The sequence below is a fragment of the Cydia pomonella genome, chromosome 6, assembly GCF_033807575.1.
Source record: "Cydia pomonella isolate Wapato2018A chromosome 6, ilCydPomo1, whole genome shotgun sequence".
Lineage (NCBI taxonomy): Eukaryota > Metazoa > Arthropoda > Insecta > Lepidoptera > Tortricidae > Cydia > Cydia pomonella.
The window spans coordinates 11,312,954-11,326,505 of record NC_084708.1 but is presented as its reverse complement, the minus strand read 5'-3'; the positions used below and the strand labels follow the sequence as shown (position 1 = coordinate 11,326,505).

Below are 13,552 nucleotides of genomic sequence, written 5' to 3'. Positions count from 1 at the left end.
ACTGTGGGACTTAGTCCATTTGTGTAATAATGTCCTGTAATATTTATTTATTTATTTATTATTTATTTAGTACAGTGGCCATCAGATATATCGGAGCGACCGAAGTGCTCAAAAATATCTGAACACCCACTAATAAATCAGTATCATATTGGAAACAAAATCGGCAACAATAAACGCAAAAATTAAAATGGTCAGACAATTTTTTTTTCTCATTCCGTTCCCAAAATTTCGTTACGATTGGTTAATAAGTTTTGGGTGAAGAAAATGTCAAGAACGCAACCTCGATTTCTGAGATTTTTACGCAGGATTTTCCGCCGCTGCAGCTGCAGAGGAGCCTGAGCGGAAAAATCTCAAATCTGAGGATGAGCTCAGCTGGTCTGGCGGGTTTTGGTAGGTAGTAATTCAGTTCTAGCCCAGCCTATTCGAACCCAGAACCACTGTTCTGGGTTCGAATCCCGGCGACGGAATTTTCTTTTTGTGTTTATTCTTTTTTGTTTTTGTTAGGCTGATGTTTTTAAATTAGAATTTCTCAAATAGAAAAATATTTTGTTAGATATAAATCAAAATAACAGGTATCTTTTGTCCTAAGGGATAATGATTTCTATATTTTATACATTTTTTAAACGACTTCATGGTTTCAAAAGGAGGAGGTTATCAATTCGGTTGTATGTTTTTTTTTAATGTTTGTTACTCCACAACTCCGTCATTTCTGAACCGATTTTGAAAACTATTTTTTTGTTTGAATGTATATATATATACAGATTGGTCACATTTTTCTCAAAACTCAGTTCTGATGATGGGATCCATGAGGAATCGAGGGAACTCTTCAAATGTGAAAGGCATACATATAGTGATTTTTGTATTTTTCTTGACAAATTAAGCATTTACATTTAAAAAAGTGACGTTTGATGAAGTGGAACTGCTGATGATGATCAGAATGGAACTCATCAACGACGCATAGTACACGTTTGGCGATTTGTCCTCTTCGCTGTGTTTGTTAAGCAAATTAGATTTTCAAGACATAATTTTGTCAAGTTTGAGTTCTAACGATGGGGTCCATGAGGAATCGAGGGAACTCCTCAAATGTTAAAGGCATATATATATATATATATATATATATATATATATATATATAGTGATCTTAGTATTTTCATCAACAAATCAAGTATTTACATTTGTAGAAGTGACATTTGATGAAGTGGAACTGCTGATGATGAACAGAACGGAACTCTTCAACGATGCATAGTTCACGTTTAGCAATTTGTTCTCTTTGCATGTTTGTCAAGCAGTTAGGTTTTCAAGGCACATTTTTATATTTCTATCCTAGTTAGTTTTTTTAATAATTATCTGGTGCTTTATTTTATGCATGGTGTGAAATATTTTATCTTAAATACAGTCGAATACCTTATTGCGGGTATCTTACCAGTCAACCACAGGGCAAATCTGAAATGTGTCAAGGTGGGTGCAGTGACAAAAAAACATGTTACCTCCTTTTCTACATACTTAGGCGTAGGACGCTGTCTTTTTAATTTCATTGTATGAAATCCAAAATCAACAATAATCGTCCTTTCTCCGGTCTCCCTCATTGAAGTCGGTTTTTTTTAATTGCCTGTTTGTCAATTTCGTTCGCACTTTTGCCTTGCGCGCGCATTGGAATCGTGCGTAAAAAAAATAACGCGCCAGCCATTTTCCGTATTTGACATAAAACTCATAAAATTGGAATAGTTTTGCATGTTTTTAGTTTATATAATGACGGAAACTTCATTTTCAAGCATTGAAAATGAAGAACACATAAAATTGACGCTGCCAGTAATACTAATAAAGGCAAGAGCCGAGAACGATAGCCTTTTACCATCAAAATCGGGTGAAAAAGAATTAGCGGCATATGAAACTTTTATTCAATAGAAAATCAGTAAAGACGCCCAGTCTTTCTTGCAAAACGTGTTGGTAGCTTACTTCAATGAACTGGCGAATAAGTGCCTACAAGCCCAGCGCGCTTTGGTGCAATTGTTAGATGTTAAAACTGTAAGCCACCATTTAGAAAATTGTACTTTTACTGTTACTATTTGTACTTTTAATGTATGAGAAGATTTTGCGATGGATGTGTGGCGTTACGCGATTAGATCGCATACGTAACGAACACATCCGTGGCAGCCTCGGAATTCGTGACGTAGCGGATAAGCTGCAGGAAAGTCGCCAGCGATGGTATGGCCATATAAGCCGCAGACCAGCAGACTACGTCGAAAATAGATGCCTCAACCTCACTGTCCAAGGCCCTAAGATCACGCGGCCGCGGTAGGCCTAAGCGCTGGCTGAAGGTCGTGAAAGCGGACATGGAAGAGAACAATCTCACATCTGAGGATGCCGAAAACCGGGCAAAGTGGAGAAGATTAAGTAGGAAAGCGGACCCTGGCGCTAGGCCGGGAAAACGCTAGGTTGAAGAAGAGAAGTAGCTATATTACAAACAAGTAAAACCTTTACTTTTTTGGGAAGTTTTGTAGCTCATATCAACTATTCGTTGTCGTTGACAGACTCAATGTTAAACTGTTAATTTGACAATATATCAGCACTTTCATGCCTTTCCAGTTTTTCTATTACCAATAGAATTAACCCACTGTTATATTCAATCGCAGGATGCAATTTGTGATAGATATTTTCTTTATATTGTCAGGTATTATATTCCCCCCGCCGTACCTATTCACTCCGTCTTACGGTTATTGTTTCTTTTTATATTCAATTCTTTCTTCATTTTATAACAAACATTTGCACAGCTTGCCTTTGCTCAAATAATATAATATATATAAAAAAAACCGAGTCACGACATTTTATGAAACGTGCATAAAGGCTCGTGTCGAGCAAGTTTTATATTATTGTACCCCGAGTGTCTAAGGATGGGTACGACGGGCGCTATGGTCGGTTTGGTTTTGACTATTTTGCTGGTTTCGACTGCTATTGTAGCTGAATCACCCCCAATTATCGGTGAGTTATTCCGGTTTTAATTATTTAGATAGGTATAGATAGTTTATTCATGGTGTACAGAAACCGGTGGTAAACCAAGTATTTAGTATTCATTGCTTTCTTGATTCCATAGTACATTTTTGGGTAGTAGTAACAGGGTACATGTGATACATTTCTTATGGTATCACATGGACGCTGAAAATAGGGTGTTGCAAATACAAACAATTTAGAACTTACAATAGTTATTTGTTTTACAAGGGGGTAAAGTTGTTATTTAACCGCTCGCGCTAATATTGATACCCGAGCAAGCAAAAGATTCCAAAATTGAACCACGAGCGTAGCGAGTGGTTGAGAAGTGGAATCTTGAGCGTTGCGAGGGTTTCAATACACGAGGGTTAAACAAACTTTGCCTCCGAGTGAAACACAAAATTTTTCACCACACCAACACAAGGAAATACCAAAAAATTCAAATGAAATCAAATCCAAATGAACGTAATAAAAAAATAATCATTCAAAATCATCATTTAAAAGTCAATTCTACTAGCTAACATAAGGAAACAACTCAAAATTTGCATCTGATTACTTTGCCCCACATGTGGATAAAATGCAACTTTCTCATTCGTTTTTGAACAATCAAAAGGGCCTTTACCAGTTGGTGTTAAGTTACTTAACATAGTATATGTAGTAGTAATTACTAGTAGGTAATTAAATAATTGATATCCACTAATGTTCTCTCTTATTGTTTTTAACGGAACATATATGATTGTCATCATTATATCCGTATGTCTGTTTTGTTAAAAAAGGAAATTTATGTATTTTGTTCTTAAGAGGGAAGTATAGCACGTACTCGTCCATACAAAAAAAGAAAATGTTTTTCAATTTCTAAATATTTTCCATGATTTTTTGTATGTTATTGACACAATTAAAACATGGTTTATAGGTTTCCTTTTTTAGGGTTCCGTACCCATAGGGTAAACCGGGACCCTATTACTAAGACTCTGCTGTCCGTCCGTCCGTCCGTCTGTCACCAGGCTGTATCTCATGAACCGTGGTAGTTAGACAGTTGAAATTTTCACAGATGATGTATTTCTGTTGCCGCTATAACAACAAATACTAAAAAACAATAAAATAATTATTTTAGGGGCCTCCCATACAAAAAACGTATTGTTTTGCCGTTTTTATAGATAATGGTACGGAACCCTTCGTGCGCGAGTCCGACTCGCACTTGGTTTTTTTCATAATTTTCAAAAACAAAACAATTTTTTTTTCAATAAAGTTATCCTATAATCCTAGAATATGTTATGCTGAGCTGAAGCATCAAAATCAAAGTGATTTGTTAAGATTTAGTTAGTGGAAATGGAAACCGTTTTCTCCCCAAATGGAATTTCGTAGAAAAAATACCGTTATTAACGTTAGGATTGCAAAGCTATGCCCTCCCTCTTAATGTAAATTCGCTAAACAAATTTAAAAAAATTCAGATTATGGCAAACCAATACCTCCTCCATGTCCTAAAAATGAGGTACGTCGCTGTCAGAACACCTGCCCGCCTGATCACTGCTTCGCCCTATATGCGGCTTTCGATTGCATCGCCAACCAAACTTGTGTGAACGGTTGTTACTGCAGAGACGGTTACCTGAGGATTGGTCGAAATGGCCCATGCGTTCCCAGGGACCAGTGTCCCCCGGGTATGTATATTCACTATAGTTTTTTGGTTTATTCGTTTTGAGATACTAAAACTTTATTTAATATTTCGTAAAAATATTATTTTTAACGAATATTTTGAAAAATATACATGAGGCTCTTATATGAAAGTAACTATTTGCATTAAAAAAACATTGAATACTACCTACAACAATTGTATATATAGTGGGAGTGAAGGGAGGGGAGGCTTCTAAAGAAGTGATAATAGTTTTGAAAGTATTTTTTGCAAACGCGTAACGTCTTATTTAAACAAATATTATTTATTTATTTATTTTTCAAGACTCGATCTACCAGTTCCGGGCAGTCCGAGTCACCGCGCAATATGCGACAAGCTGTAGTCAGCAAGATGTTGTTGCGCCTCACCTCTAGAGAATTATATCCAAGGCAGCCTAGTAAAAAATTTGTTGGGTACAAGAATGGGAAGTACCCATACCTTTTTTGTACAGAAATCTCAAAAAGGCCTTTTGGATTCTCTTCTATGTATAGATATAGCCGATTAGCGTATATTAAGAATGATTATGATGAATGGCTTATTTTCCCCGATTTTCTTTTAATTCTGCCGGCAAGTTATTTACTGATCTTTGTGTCATGTGGTAATTTTTGTAAATAACGTTGGCGTTCAACTCCACGATATATTCCCATTTGTCCCCGCCCCACGTCACCGCCGCCACACGTGAGGCGGGACAAGCAGGAATGATTTATATGAAAAGACCTATTCCCATCTGTGCCCGGCAGGGGCAAATAGGTAGAGTCAGACCAAGATAAGTTGGTAGCGATTTTGATAGCCCAGGCTGTGCAAGTGTTAAGTAAACGTCTATATATAGAACTTGCACTGTCTGGGCTATCAAAATCGTTGCCAACTTATCTTGGTCTGACTCTATCTTACACCAACTCCACTTAACAGTTAGGATAATCAAGTTTATATTGGCATTTTTATTCGTTTATCAGTTGAATGTGTCCACGATCCCAACGCACGGCGAGGTTGTGGAGACAAATGTGGCAAGACATGTGCAGACTACAACAGCAATCCCATTTGCCCCAAACAACCTTGTAAAAATGATGGATGTGATTGTAAAGAAGGATACGTACATGATACGAATCAGGACCTGTGTGTTCTTCCTAAGGACTGCAGTAAGTTGATATACGTTTAGTCATTTATAAATACAATATCACGGTATCGGCAGGAGGTATTTGGCCCACATTTTGTGTAGGTATCGAATGCCTCATGTAGTGTAACCGAGCATGAGCATGACATGAGTTTTCGATGAATTAAGCAAACATGTTTCGGGTATTTTCGTGGATAAATCGAGTTTGCTAGATTAACTTTCGCTATTAATGTACGTTGGCAACTTCCAGCAAAACCGTGCAAATCTCACGAAAGGTGGTCACCGTGCCTGATGGGTGAGTGCGTGGCTAAGACGTGCAAGGAACTGGGCGAACCGCTGGTGTGCCCAGCCAATGCAGTGGATCCTTGCCCGGGTGGTTGTATTTGCGACTACGGCTACGTGAGGGCTAAAAATGGTACCTGCATAGATGCCAAGAGTTGCCGTGAGTACAAGTCTTTAATATTTTTGAGTAGGCCTAGGAAGCGGAAGGGAAGTTAGCGTATTCCTTGTGCTAATTTTACGCTAGAACTTAAAACAACTACTGTAAATACCTAATAGCTACATCAGAATAGATTTACTTTGTTTTACACTGTGTGAACTCTATATAGCGACACTCAAGGGACCGGCCACTTTATGACGTTACAGAGAGTTTTCGTTAAATAGAGAGAAATTAATATTAAAGTAAGCCAACTGGAGCAAAAATTATTGATGTTACAGTTAGATAGATAGATAGAATACTCTTTCCTCACACGTCAGTAAAAGATACTTTACTACAGCTTAAAGAAAAACAAATGATTAGTGATAAAGGCAGACAACAGGCGGTCTTAACGCTAAAAAGCGATCTATCCCAGATAACATATAGTTATATGAAGCTTACACGGAAAGTGGGCGACCGCTTCTCCAAACAAACGTAGGTAGTCACCGTTTTCCTCCAAAAAACATTCTTACAGATTTTTCAAGACTGCTTACTCTTAAAATAATTTAAAAAATAAATAAACGTGCGGGCATAGCTGAGCTTCATATACATCAAATTGTGTAAAAGTATTTTCTATCATACATTTTGGCACTACGTTTGTACGGAGAATCATTCGTTTACTTTCGACTTAAGTACCTATTTACCTATAGCTTCAATAATAGCGTAGAGTCAGACCAAGATAAATTGGCAGCGATTTTGGCAGCCCAGACAGTGCAAGTGTTATTTTATACGTCAAACTTCTATTTATCCTATAATATCCTAAACCAAAATAAATCTATATGAATAAAAATTGTATGAATCACTTATTAATTTCAGACTTTACGTATGCGTCTTATTTTTTCATAATTTAGCCAGCTGCGGTGGCGATCCTAATGCACAAATTGGCTGTGGAAACCCTTGTGGAAAGACTTGTGCTAGCCTTAATGCCAACAAGTCTAACATAGTGTGCCCGCCATATTGTGAAGTCAATGGGTGCGACTGCAAAGAGGGATACCTTCTGGATCAAGATGCTAAACCACCAAGATGTGTCCTTGTTAAAGATTGTCCTAAGCGTAAGTATATAATGTCAGTTAAAATAGGTATTTTGGTTTGCTCTTGGCTCATAACTCCAAACGGACTTCACTTCATGCATTTATTGTCTTTTTTGTTTCTGTCCTAGCACCTAACAAATGCGGAAAAAATGAAGAATACTACTGCGGACCATCTTGTCCGGACTATGAAGCTACTTGCTCCGAACCCAACCCGCCTATTTGCATCAACAAGAGATGTGAATTCAAATGCTTTTGCAAGAAAGGTTACGTGAGGGATGATAAGAACGGCAATGTTTGCATTACCGCCGATAAATGCCGTAAGTTTAACAACAATTTTTTTTTCTGAGTGTTGGCAAATTTTGGTTTGAGGGTTGCTAGAAGTTAAACCAAAAATGTGAAGATATGTACAACACTACAAACATTTCCTACCTATTTTTATTCACGCGACAGTTAAAAAAACCTTTATATATTTTTGTCAGCGAAGAAATGTCCTAAACTCCACGAACGATGGACGAACTGCTACCTAGGAGAATGTGTGGCTAAAACATGCGAGGATCTGGGCAAACCGCTGCCATGCCCAGGAATACTAGCACCTTGCGCGGGCGGATGTATTTGCGAAACAGGCTTTGTGAGGGATGAGAACGGAAAATGTATAGATGCGAGGAAATGCCGTAAGTATTTTTTCTCAGAATGCGCCCCGACCCCGAGTGATAGACGAACCTACAAATTATAAAGGTTTGCTAAACGCTGCCAGAATCTGAAAGATAGTCTATATTATATAAGTAGTTATTCATTAAATTATATTTTAGCAAGCTGTGGTGGAGACCCAAATGCTCAATCTGGCTGTGGAAATCCTTGTGGACAAACATGCGCAAGCCTTAGAGCCAACACAAGAAATAAAAGAGACACTGCTAGGGCCTCTGCAACGGCATGTGCCGCATACTGTGTAGTTAATGGCTGTGACTGCAAGAAGGGGTACATTTTGAACACAGATGTTAAACCCCCGAGATGCGTGCTCCCTGAAGATTGTAACAAACGTAAGTGGCTTATTATTTCAGTTTAAAGTAATAGTATGAGCCAACAATGTTAAGTTCCTACAATGAAATAATAACTTGCGACTTATCCCTACTAATGAGACTGCAATGTTTTTTTCGATCTGACAGCACTATATCAATACGCTTTCAACTTTCAAATGATTTTGGTACTTTATTTCAACTAAACGAGATAAAAACGAGAATACATTGCAAAAGTAGGTATGTTAATTTCATCGGACGTTTCAAACTTGACGTTCTTAGGCGTAAAATGCCAACGAAATGTAAATTACCCTTAAGTCTTCAGTTTAACTAAGCCCCTTTTATGACACAATTTTACTACCGCAGTTACTAATTATTACCAAACTTGATCCAGAATATTTGTTAATTATGTTCATGTAAAACTAAACAATCTGTTTTCCCTCATTTATTGTCATCAACTTAATGGTTCAATTCATTACAGCTATAAACTGTACCAAGAAACATGAAGTATACGTCAATTGTTTAGCTGGTCAATGCGGCCCCAAAAACTGCGATGATTTGGGGAGGTCGCTTTCATGTCCTCGGCTGGGAGGTCCCTGTCCCGGGGGTTGCATATGCAAAGAAGGCTACTTAAGAGACGTTAATGGAAATTGTATCAAGATGGAGAACTGCCGTAAGTATATTTGTGGGATAGAAAATGACAATCGAAACAATGAACAATGTATGGATATAGTCACGTAACTGTTCGTAGCGTCTGTCATCACGACACATTTTTAATTTTTGGTTAACGTTTGTTTACTTACATTTCCAGCTCCGAAACCTTGTGGAGGGAATCAAACGTGGATGTCCCCTTGCAACGCACCTTGTCCCTATCCACGTTGCCCAAGAGACGACAAGCCGCCACCGCCATGCGTCAAGATAGAACCATGCTACCCAGGATGTCAATGCAAATTGAACTATTTAAGAAACTCACGTGAAGAGTGTATCTTGGCCCCGGATTGTCGTAAGTAGATGAAGCGTGTGTAATGGTTAATATAAAAACATAAACATATAAGTAAGCTGGGTAATATAAGGGTTAATACATCTGTAATATCGCCGGTCTGTGGAGACCGGTCTGTTTAAGCTTACACGGGGTACAGGTTATGTTAAAGTATGTAACTTTACTTTTGAGTGACATTAACGTGAGACACTTCATTCGGTTCTTGTCTGTTTTAATTTTTTTGTCTTTTAATTATTTATATAAGAATTCAAGCCTTGGCGACCCTCTACATCTCTAAGGATAATTTAATATATATTTTTATATTTTATCTCTGACACGTAGAGACTTATACATCTCTAAAGAATTTTAGTATTTTATGGTTTTATTTTTTTATCATAGTTTTTTTTTGTGTAATTTGACATTTAGAGACAGTATACATCTCTAATAAAGTATTTATTATTTCATAGATTCGATATTTGTAATTGTTTTTTTTTTAATTTATTGTTTGTAAAAATGGACATGTAAAAGTGCCCCTGTGGCCTATTTGCTGAATAAATGTTTGATATTTGATATTTGATATTTGATAGAAACGATAGATGTAACAACCCCAAACCTAAGTGTGTCATGTTATTAGTGATCGAATTATTTTTTTAAGTAATCCTGTTAAGTAATGGCGGAGCGCGGTCCGGATCCGGCCCGTCAACCTATTTTGTGCAGTGAGTACATAACGTTTGCTTATTCAATAAACTCTAGTATAGACAGCGATGGTAATTTTATTTTAAAATCGGGACCCCTGAAGAAACTCATTTGAAATCAAGTTCAATCCCGTTTTATTAAAATGGATTGTGAAATTCTACAAAACCCAAGGATAACCCAAAACTTTTTAAATTACATTGATTCCTTTTATTTTCATGTAGCTCCGGTAAACTGTACTCGGCCAAATGAAGTATGGAATGGGTGCCCCTCAGCGTGCCTGGCTGAAGGCTGTGATGACATCAACAAGCAGCCTACGACCTGTAATACTCTCATTTGGCTCTGCTCGCCTAGATGTGTTTGTAAGAAGGGGCACTTTAGGAACAAAGATGGCATGTGCATTCCTGCTTCACAATGCCGTACGTATTCTTAAATTAGTTTGTGCATTATCCACGGATAATGCCCACGGGGTACCAATATTTACATGATATAGCCACCTAGCTGGGGGGAGGGGGGTTAGTTCAAAACTGCCTTTACTTTTTATTCATGGTTTATGTCAATGTGTCGTCATTGTCGTCATGTAATGTTTATATACTTTCGAAAGTGTATCACTCGTATTAAAATTAAATAATCCCCATTGTTTTACAGCATCTTATTGTAAAGATCCCAACGCCTCATGGAGAGATTGCCGTGATATTTGCCAAGGCACTTGTCAAAACCCTAAACCGATATGTATCAGTAAAGAGGTGTGTAGACCTGGGTGTCAGTGTAAAAAAGGCTACGTCTTAGATAAGCCTGGCCATGGTGGAAAATGTGTCCAGATTGAAAAATGTCCAGGTACTAATGAATAATTTTAGACGTTATATGTACCTACATCAATAAAGATAATTGATTGATTTATAAAAGTATCATGATTATTTAACAATAACATTACATGATTATTTAACGAATTGTAAACATCTAGTACTTAAAATATCAGGTAAGTCATTCTAAGTATGTTTACTTAGTGGTGACCTTTCTGGCGTTGCTGGCATTAAAATCTCAATCATTTATAATTATTTATAATTCTTGGTTCATTCCTATCCCTAAATGGTTTGAAATAAGCATTTATTGAACCAAAACATAATGCCGTACTACCTCCAGTCCAAGGCTCGTCTAGTTGGGTTCATAATATTATATTTATAAATATCATGCATACGCCAACCTCACTATAACAAGCGGTAGGTCATGAAATATTGTATATATCTATGCTATTATTGTTTTTTAGTTACTACAACTACGACCACTCCGGCTCCACCTAAATGCAAATCCAATGAACATTGGACAGATTGCTTGCCAGGCCAATGTAAGCCAAAGACATGCGATGAGCTGATAACACCCGCGCCCTGTCCTAGAGTAATTCCTCCGTGTCCTGGTGGTTGTATCTGCGACGATGGATACGTCTGGGACGCAACAGGATGCTGTATAAAAAAAGAAGACTGTCGTAAGTAAATTGGGAATAAAGTTTTGCTTGAATAAAAGAAACTACATAAATGAATCTAGTTATTTTAGTAAAACAAACAAGATTAGAATTGAAAACAGTGAACCGCTGTTATTTTATACCTAGATGTATGGACTGGACGACCATTTTAGTCTATGCATTCTTTTAACCTTTTGAACGCCAAGAACACCTAAAGTCGTCGTTACTAGTCGTGCTCACATCGCCAAGGACAACTCTTGGTGTTATGGCGGACGCTGTTAATGTAACCTTCACACTTTCAAGTAAGGTTTACATTGGCATTGGCTCGCTTGCGCCCGGGATCTCGACATTTGAGTGGTGTTTGTATTTATGACATAAAGCGTTCAAAAGGTTAAAAGAAAAGTCCACCAGACCTAACGAGGAGTACAATTCTTGCCCCATAAATGGTATAACCTCATGTGTCCAGCTTGGTACAACGCCTGTGGCGAGTACTGGGCCAACAGTCTGCAACCCGGGGTGTGTCTAATAAAAAGGCTTCTATAAGAACAACAACGGCACGTGTGTTTCAAGATGCGAATGCTGTTAGCATTGTTTGGCTCCGAGTGATTATCAGACCACGCTATCGGAGGTGCAAAATGGTAGCTGTCAAGTTCTTAGGGATAGGTAAAAATATTTATGATGTCGATATCGATACTTGATCTTTCTGTACAATCAGTTGCAGTCAGTGCATGAACGCTCTTGAGATAAACCTTTTCAATAGAGGTTAATACTGGCCACTTACACTGATAAGTACAAATTTTTCAAAGTTTGTTGGATGACAAAAGTGTCGAAATTTCAGATGACGTAAATGAGAATACAGTACAAAATTACGCCAAATGTTAATTTTAAGAAGAAGTCTAACGTCCATTAACTTTTTAGCAATATATTACGAGACATATATTTCTAAAAACAAATAGGGCTAAGATAATAATATATTAAGTTATTTGTTGTATATATTTATCGTGACTGCACTAGATTACTGCAGAGAATCAAAAAAAAACCTGATCAGTCATTAAGAATATGGTATCCCCTTTGGTGGAAATAAAAGAGAGATTTACATTTTGTTTTTAATTCATTTATTAATGGTTCGTGCTATGAAGATAACGATAATTTCTTAGTAATGATGAAAGATTGAAGATTTTTATTTATAAAAATTAACAATGTTTAATACATGTTCGTTTTATAATTATATAGCCCTATTTTATAAAATAAACAGGTTTAATTAAAGTCTTAGACTATCATTATGGTAAAGACAAAATATCGATATATAGCTATAATTATCGACATGTAGGTAGCAAGTATTTCAAAATAATTTTTACCCATCCCTAAGAATGGCTCGAAATTGACAGCTACCATTTTGCACCTCCGATAGCGGGGTCTAGTGATTATAAAGCGTATTTTTATTTTTTTAAATCGTATTAGTTACTAAGCGTTAATGCGTTTGCTTATTGCATTAGCAATAGCTCCGCGGTGTGCATGAAGCAATTTTTTTTAAAGGCTTAGTCATTGTGTTACAATTTAATATCATAACTAGCGCTACGCTAAATAACAAAAACAATTCTGATGTCATGTTTTCGTTTGTTTCAGCTCCTAACACCTCATCTGATTAATTAGCGTTTTCTTTCTTTTGTATAATTATAATATATTTTATATTCATTTAATGTTTTATAACATACATACATCGTGGGATTCGTAGAATGATAATGACGATTCCTCTTAACTTCCTGTGAAATATAGTTCATAAACCAGCCAGAAGCCACCACGTTATTAAGTTATTATGTAAGTAACTGTTCAATAAATAATTTTATAGAAAATTGGGTTTTGTTTTTGAAATTCAGCTGCCATTTCTATATTCCATTTAACTTAAACCAGGCTAGAGTCCGTCTAAGCTAACCATGCATCGGCTTAAATTTGTGCCTGAGACTTTATGCATCTAAAATGTGGACACATTGTGGGACACAAGGATACGATATGCATCATTATATTGTACCCTGATGCTACTGTACGCCCGCCCAGTGTACCTAGTCCATAACTGGCACGTATAAAAGCTTTGACAATATGCTTTAAACAGCGTGATTTTGACCTCGTCTGAGCAACG

General features: G+C 37.0%; 1 protein-coding gene across 1 annotated transcript; it reads left to right on the top strand.

Annotated features, from left to right (window-relative positions):
* Positions 1-335: 335 nt before the first annotated feature.
* On the top strand, positions 336-13,259 carry LOC133518939 (zonadhesin-like). Its single transcript, XM_061852737.1, has 14 exons — positions 336-2,979; positions 4,437-4,643; positions 5,608-5,790; positions 6,016-6,207; positions 7,092-7,292; positions 7,400-7,588; positions 7,751-7,942; positions 8,081-8,308; positions 8,766-8,957; positions 9,096-9,287; positions 10,181-10,375; positions 10,605-10,793; positions 11,224-11,439; positions 13,042-13,259. The coding sequence occupies exons 1-14, from the start codon at positions 2,892-2,894 to the stop codon at positions 13,062-13,064; spliced, it is 2,487 nt and encodes an 828-aa protein (XP_061708721.1). The 5' UTR covers positions 336-2,891; the 3' UTR covers positions 13,065-13,259.
* Positions 13,260-13,552: the final 293 nt, after the last annotated feature.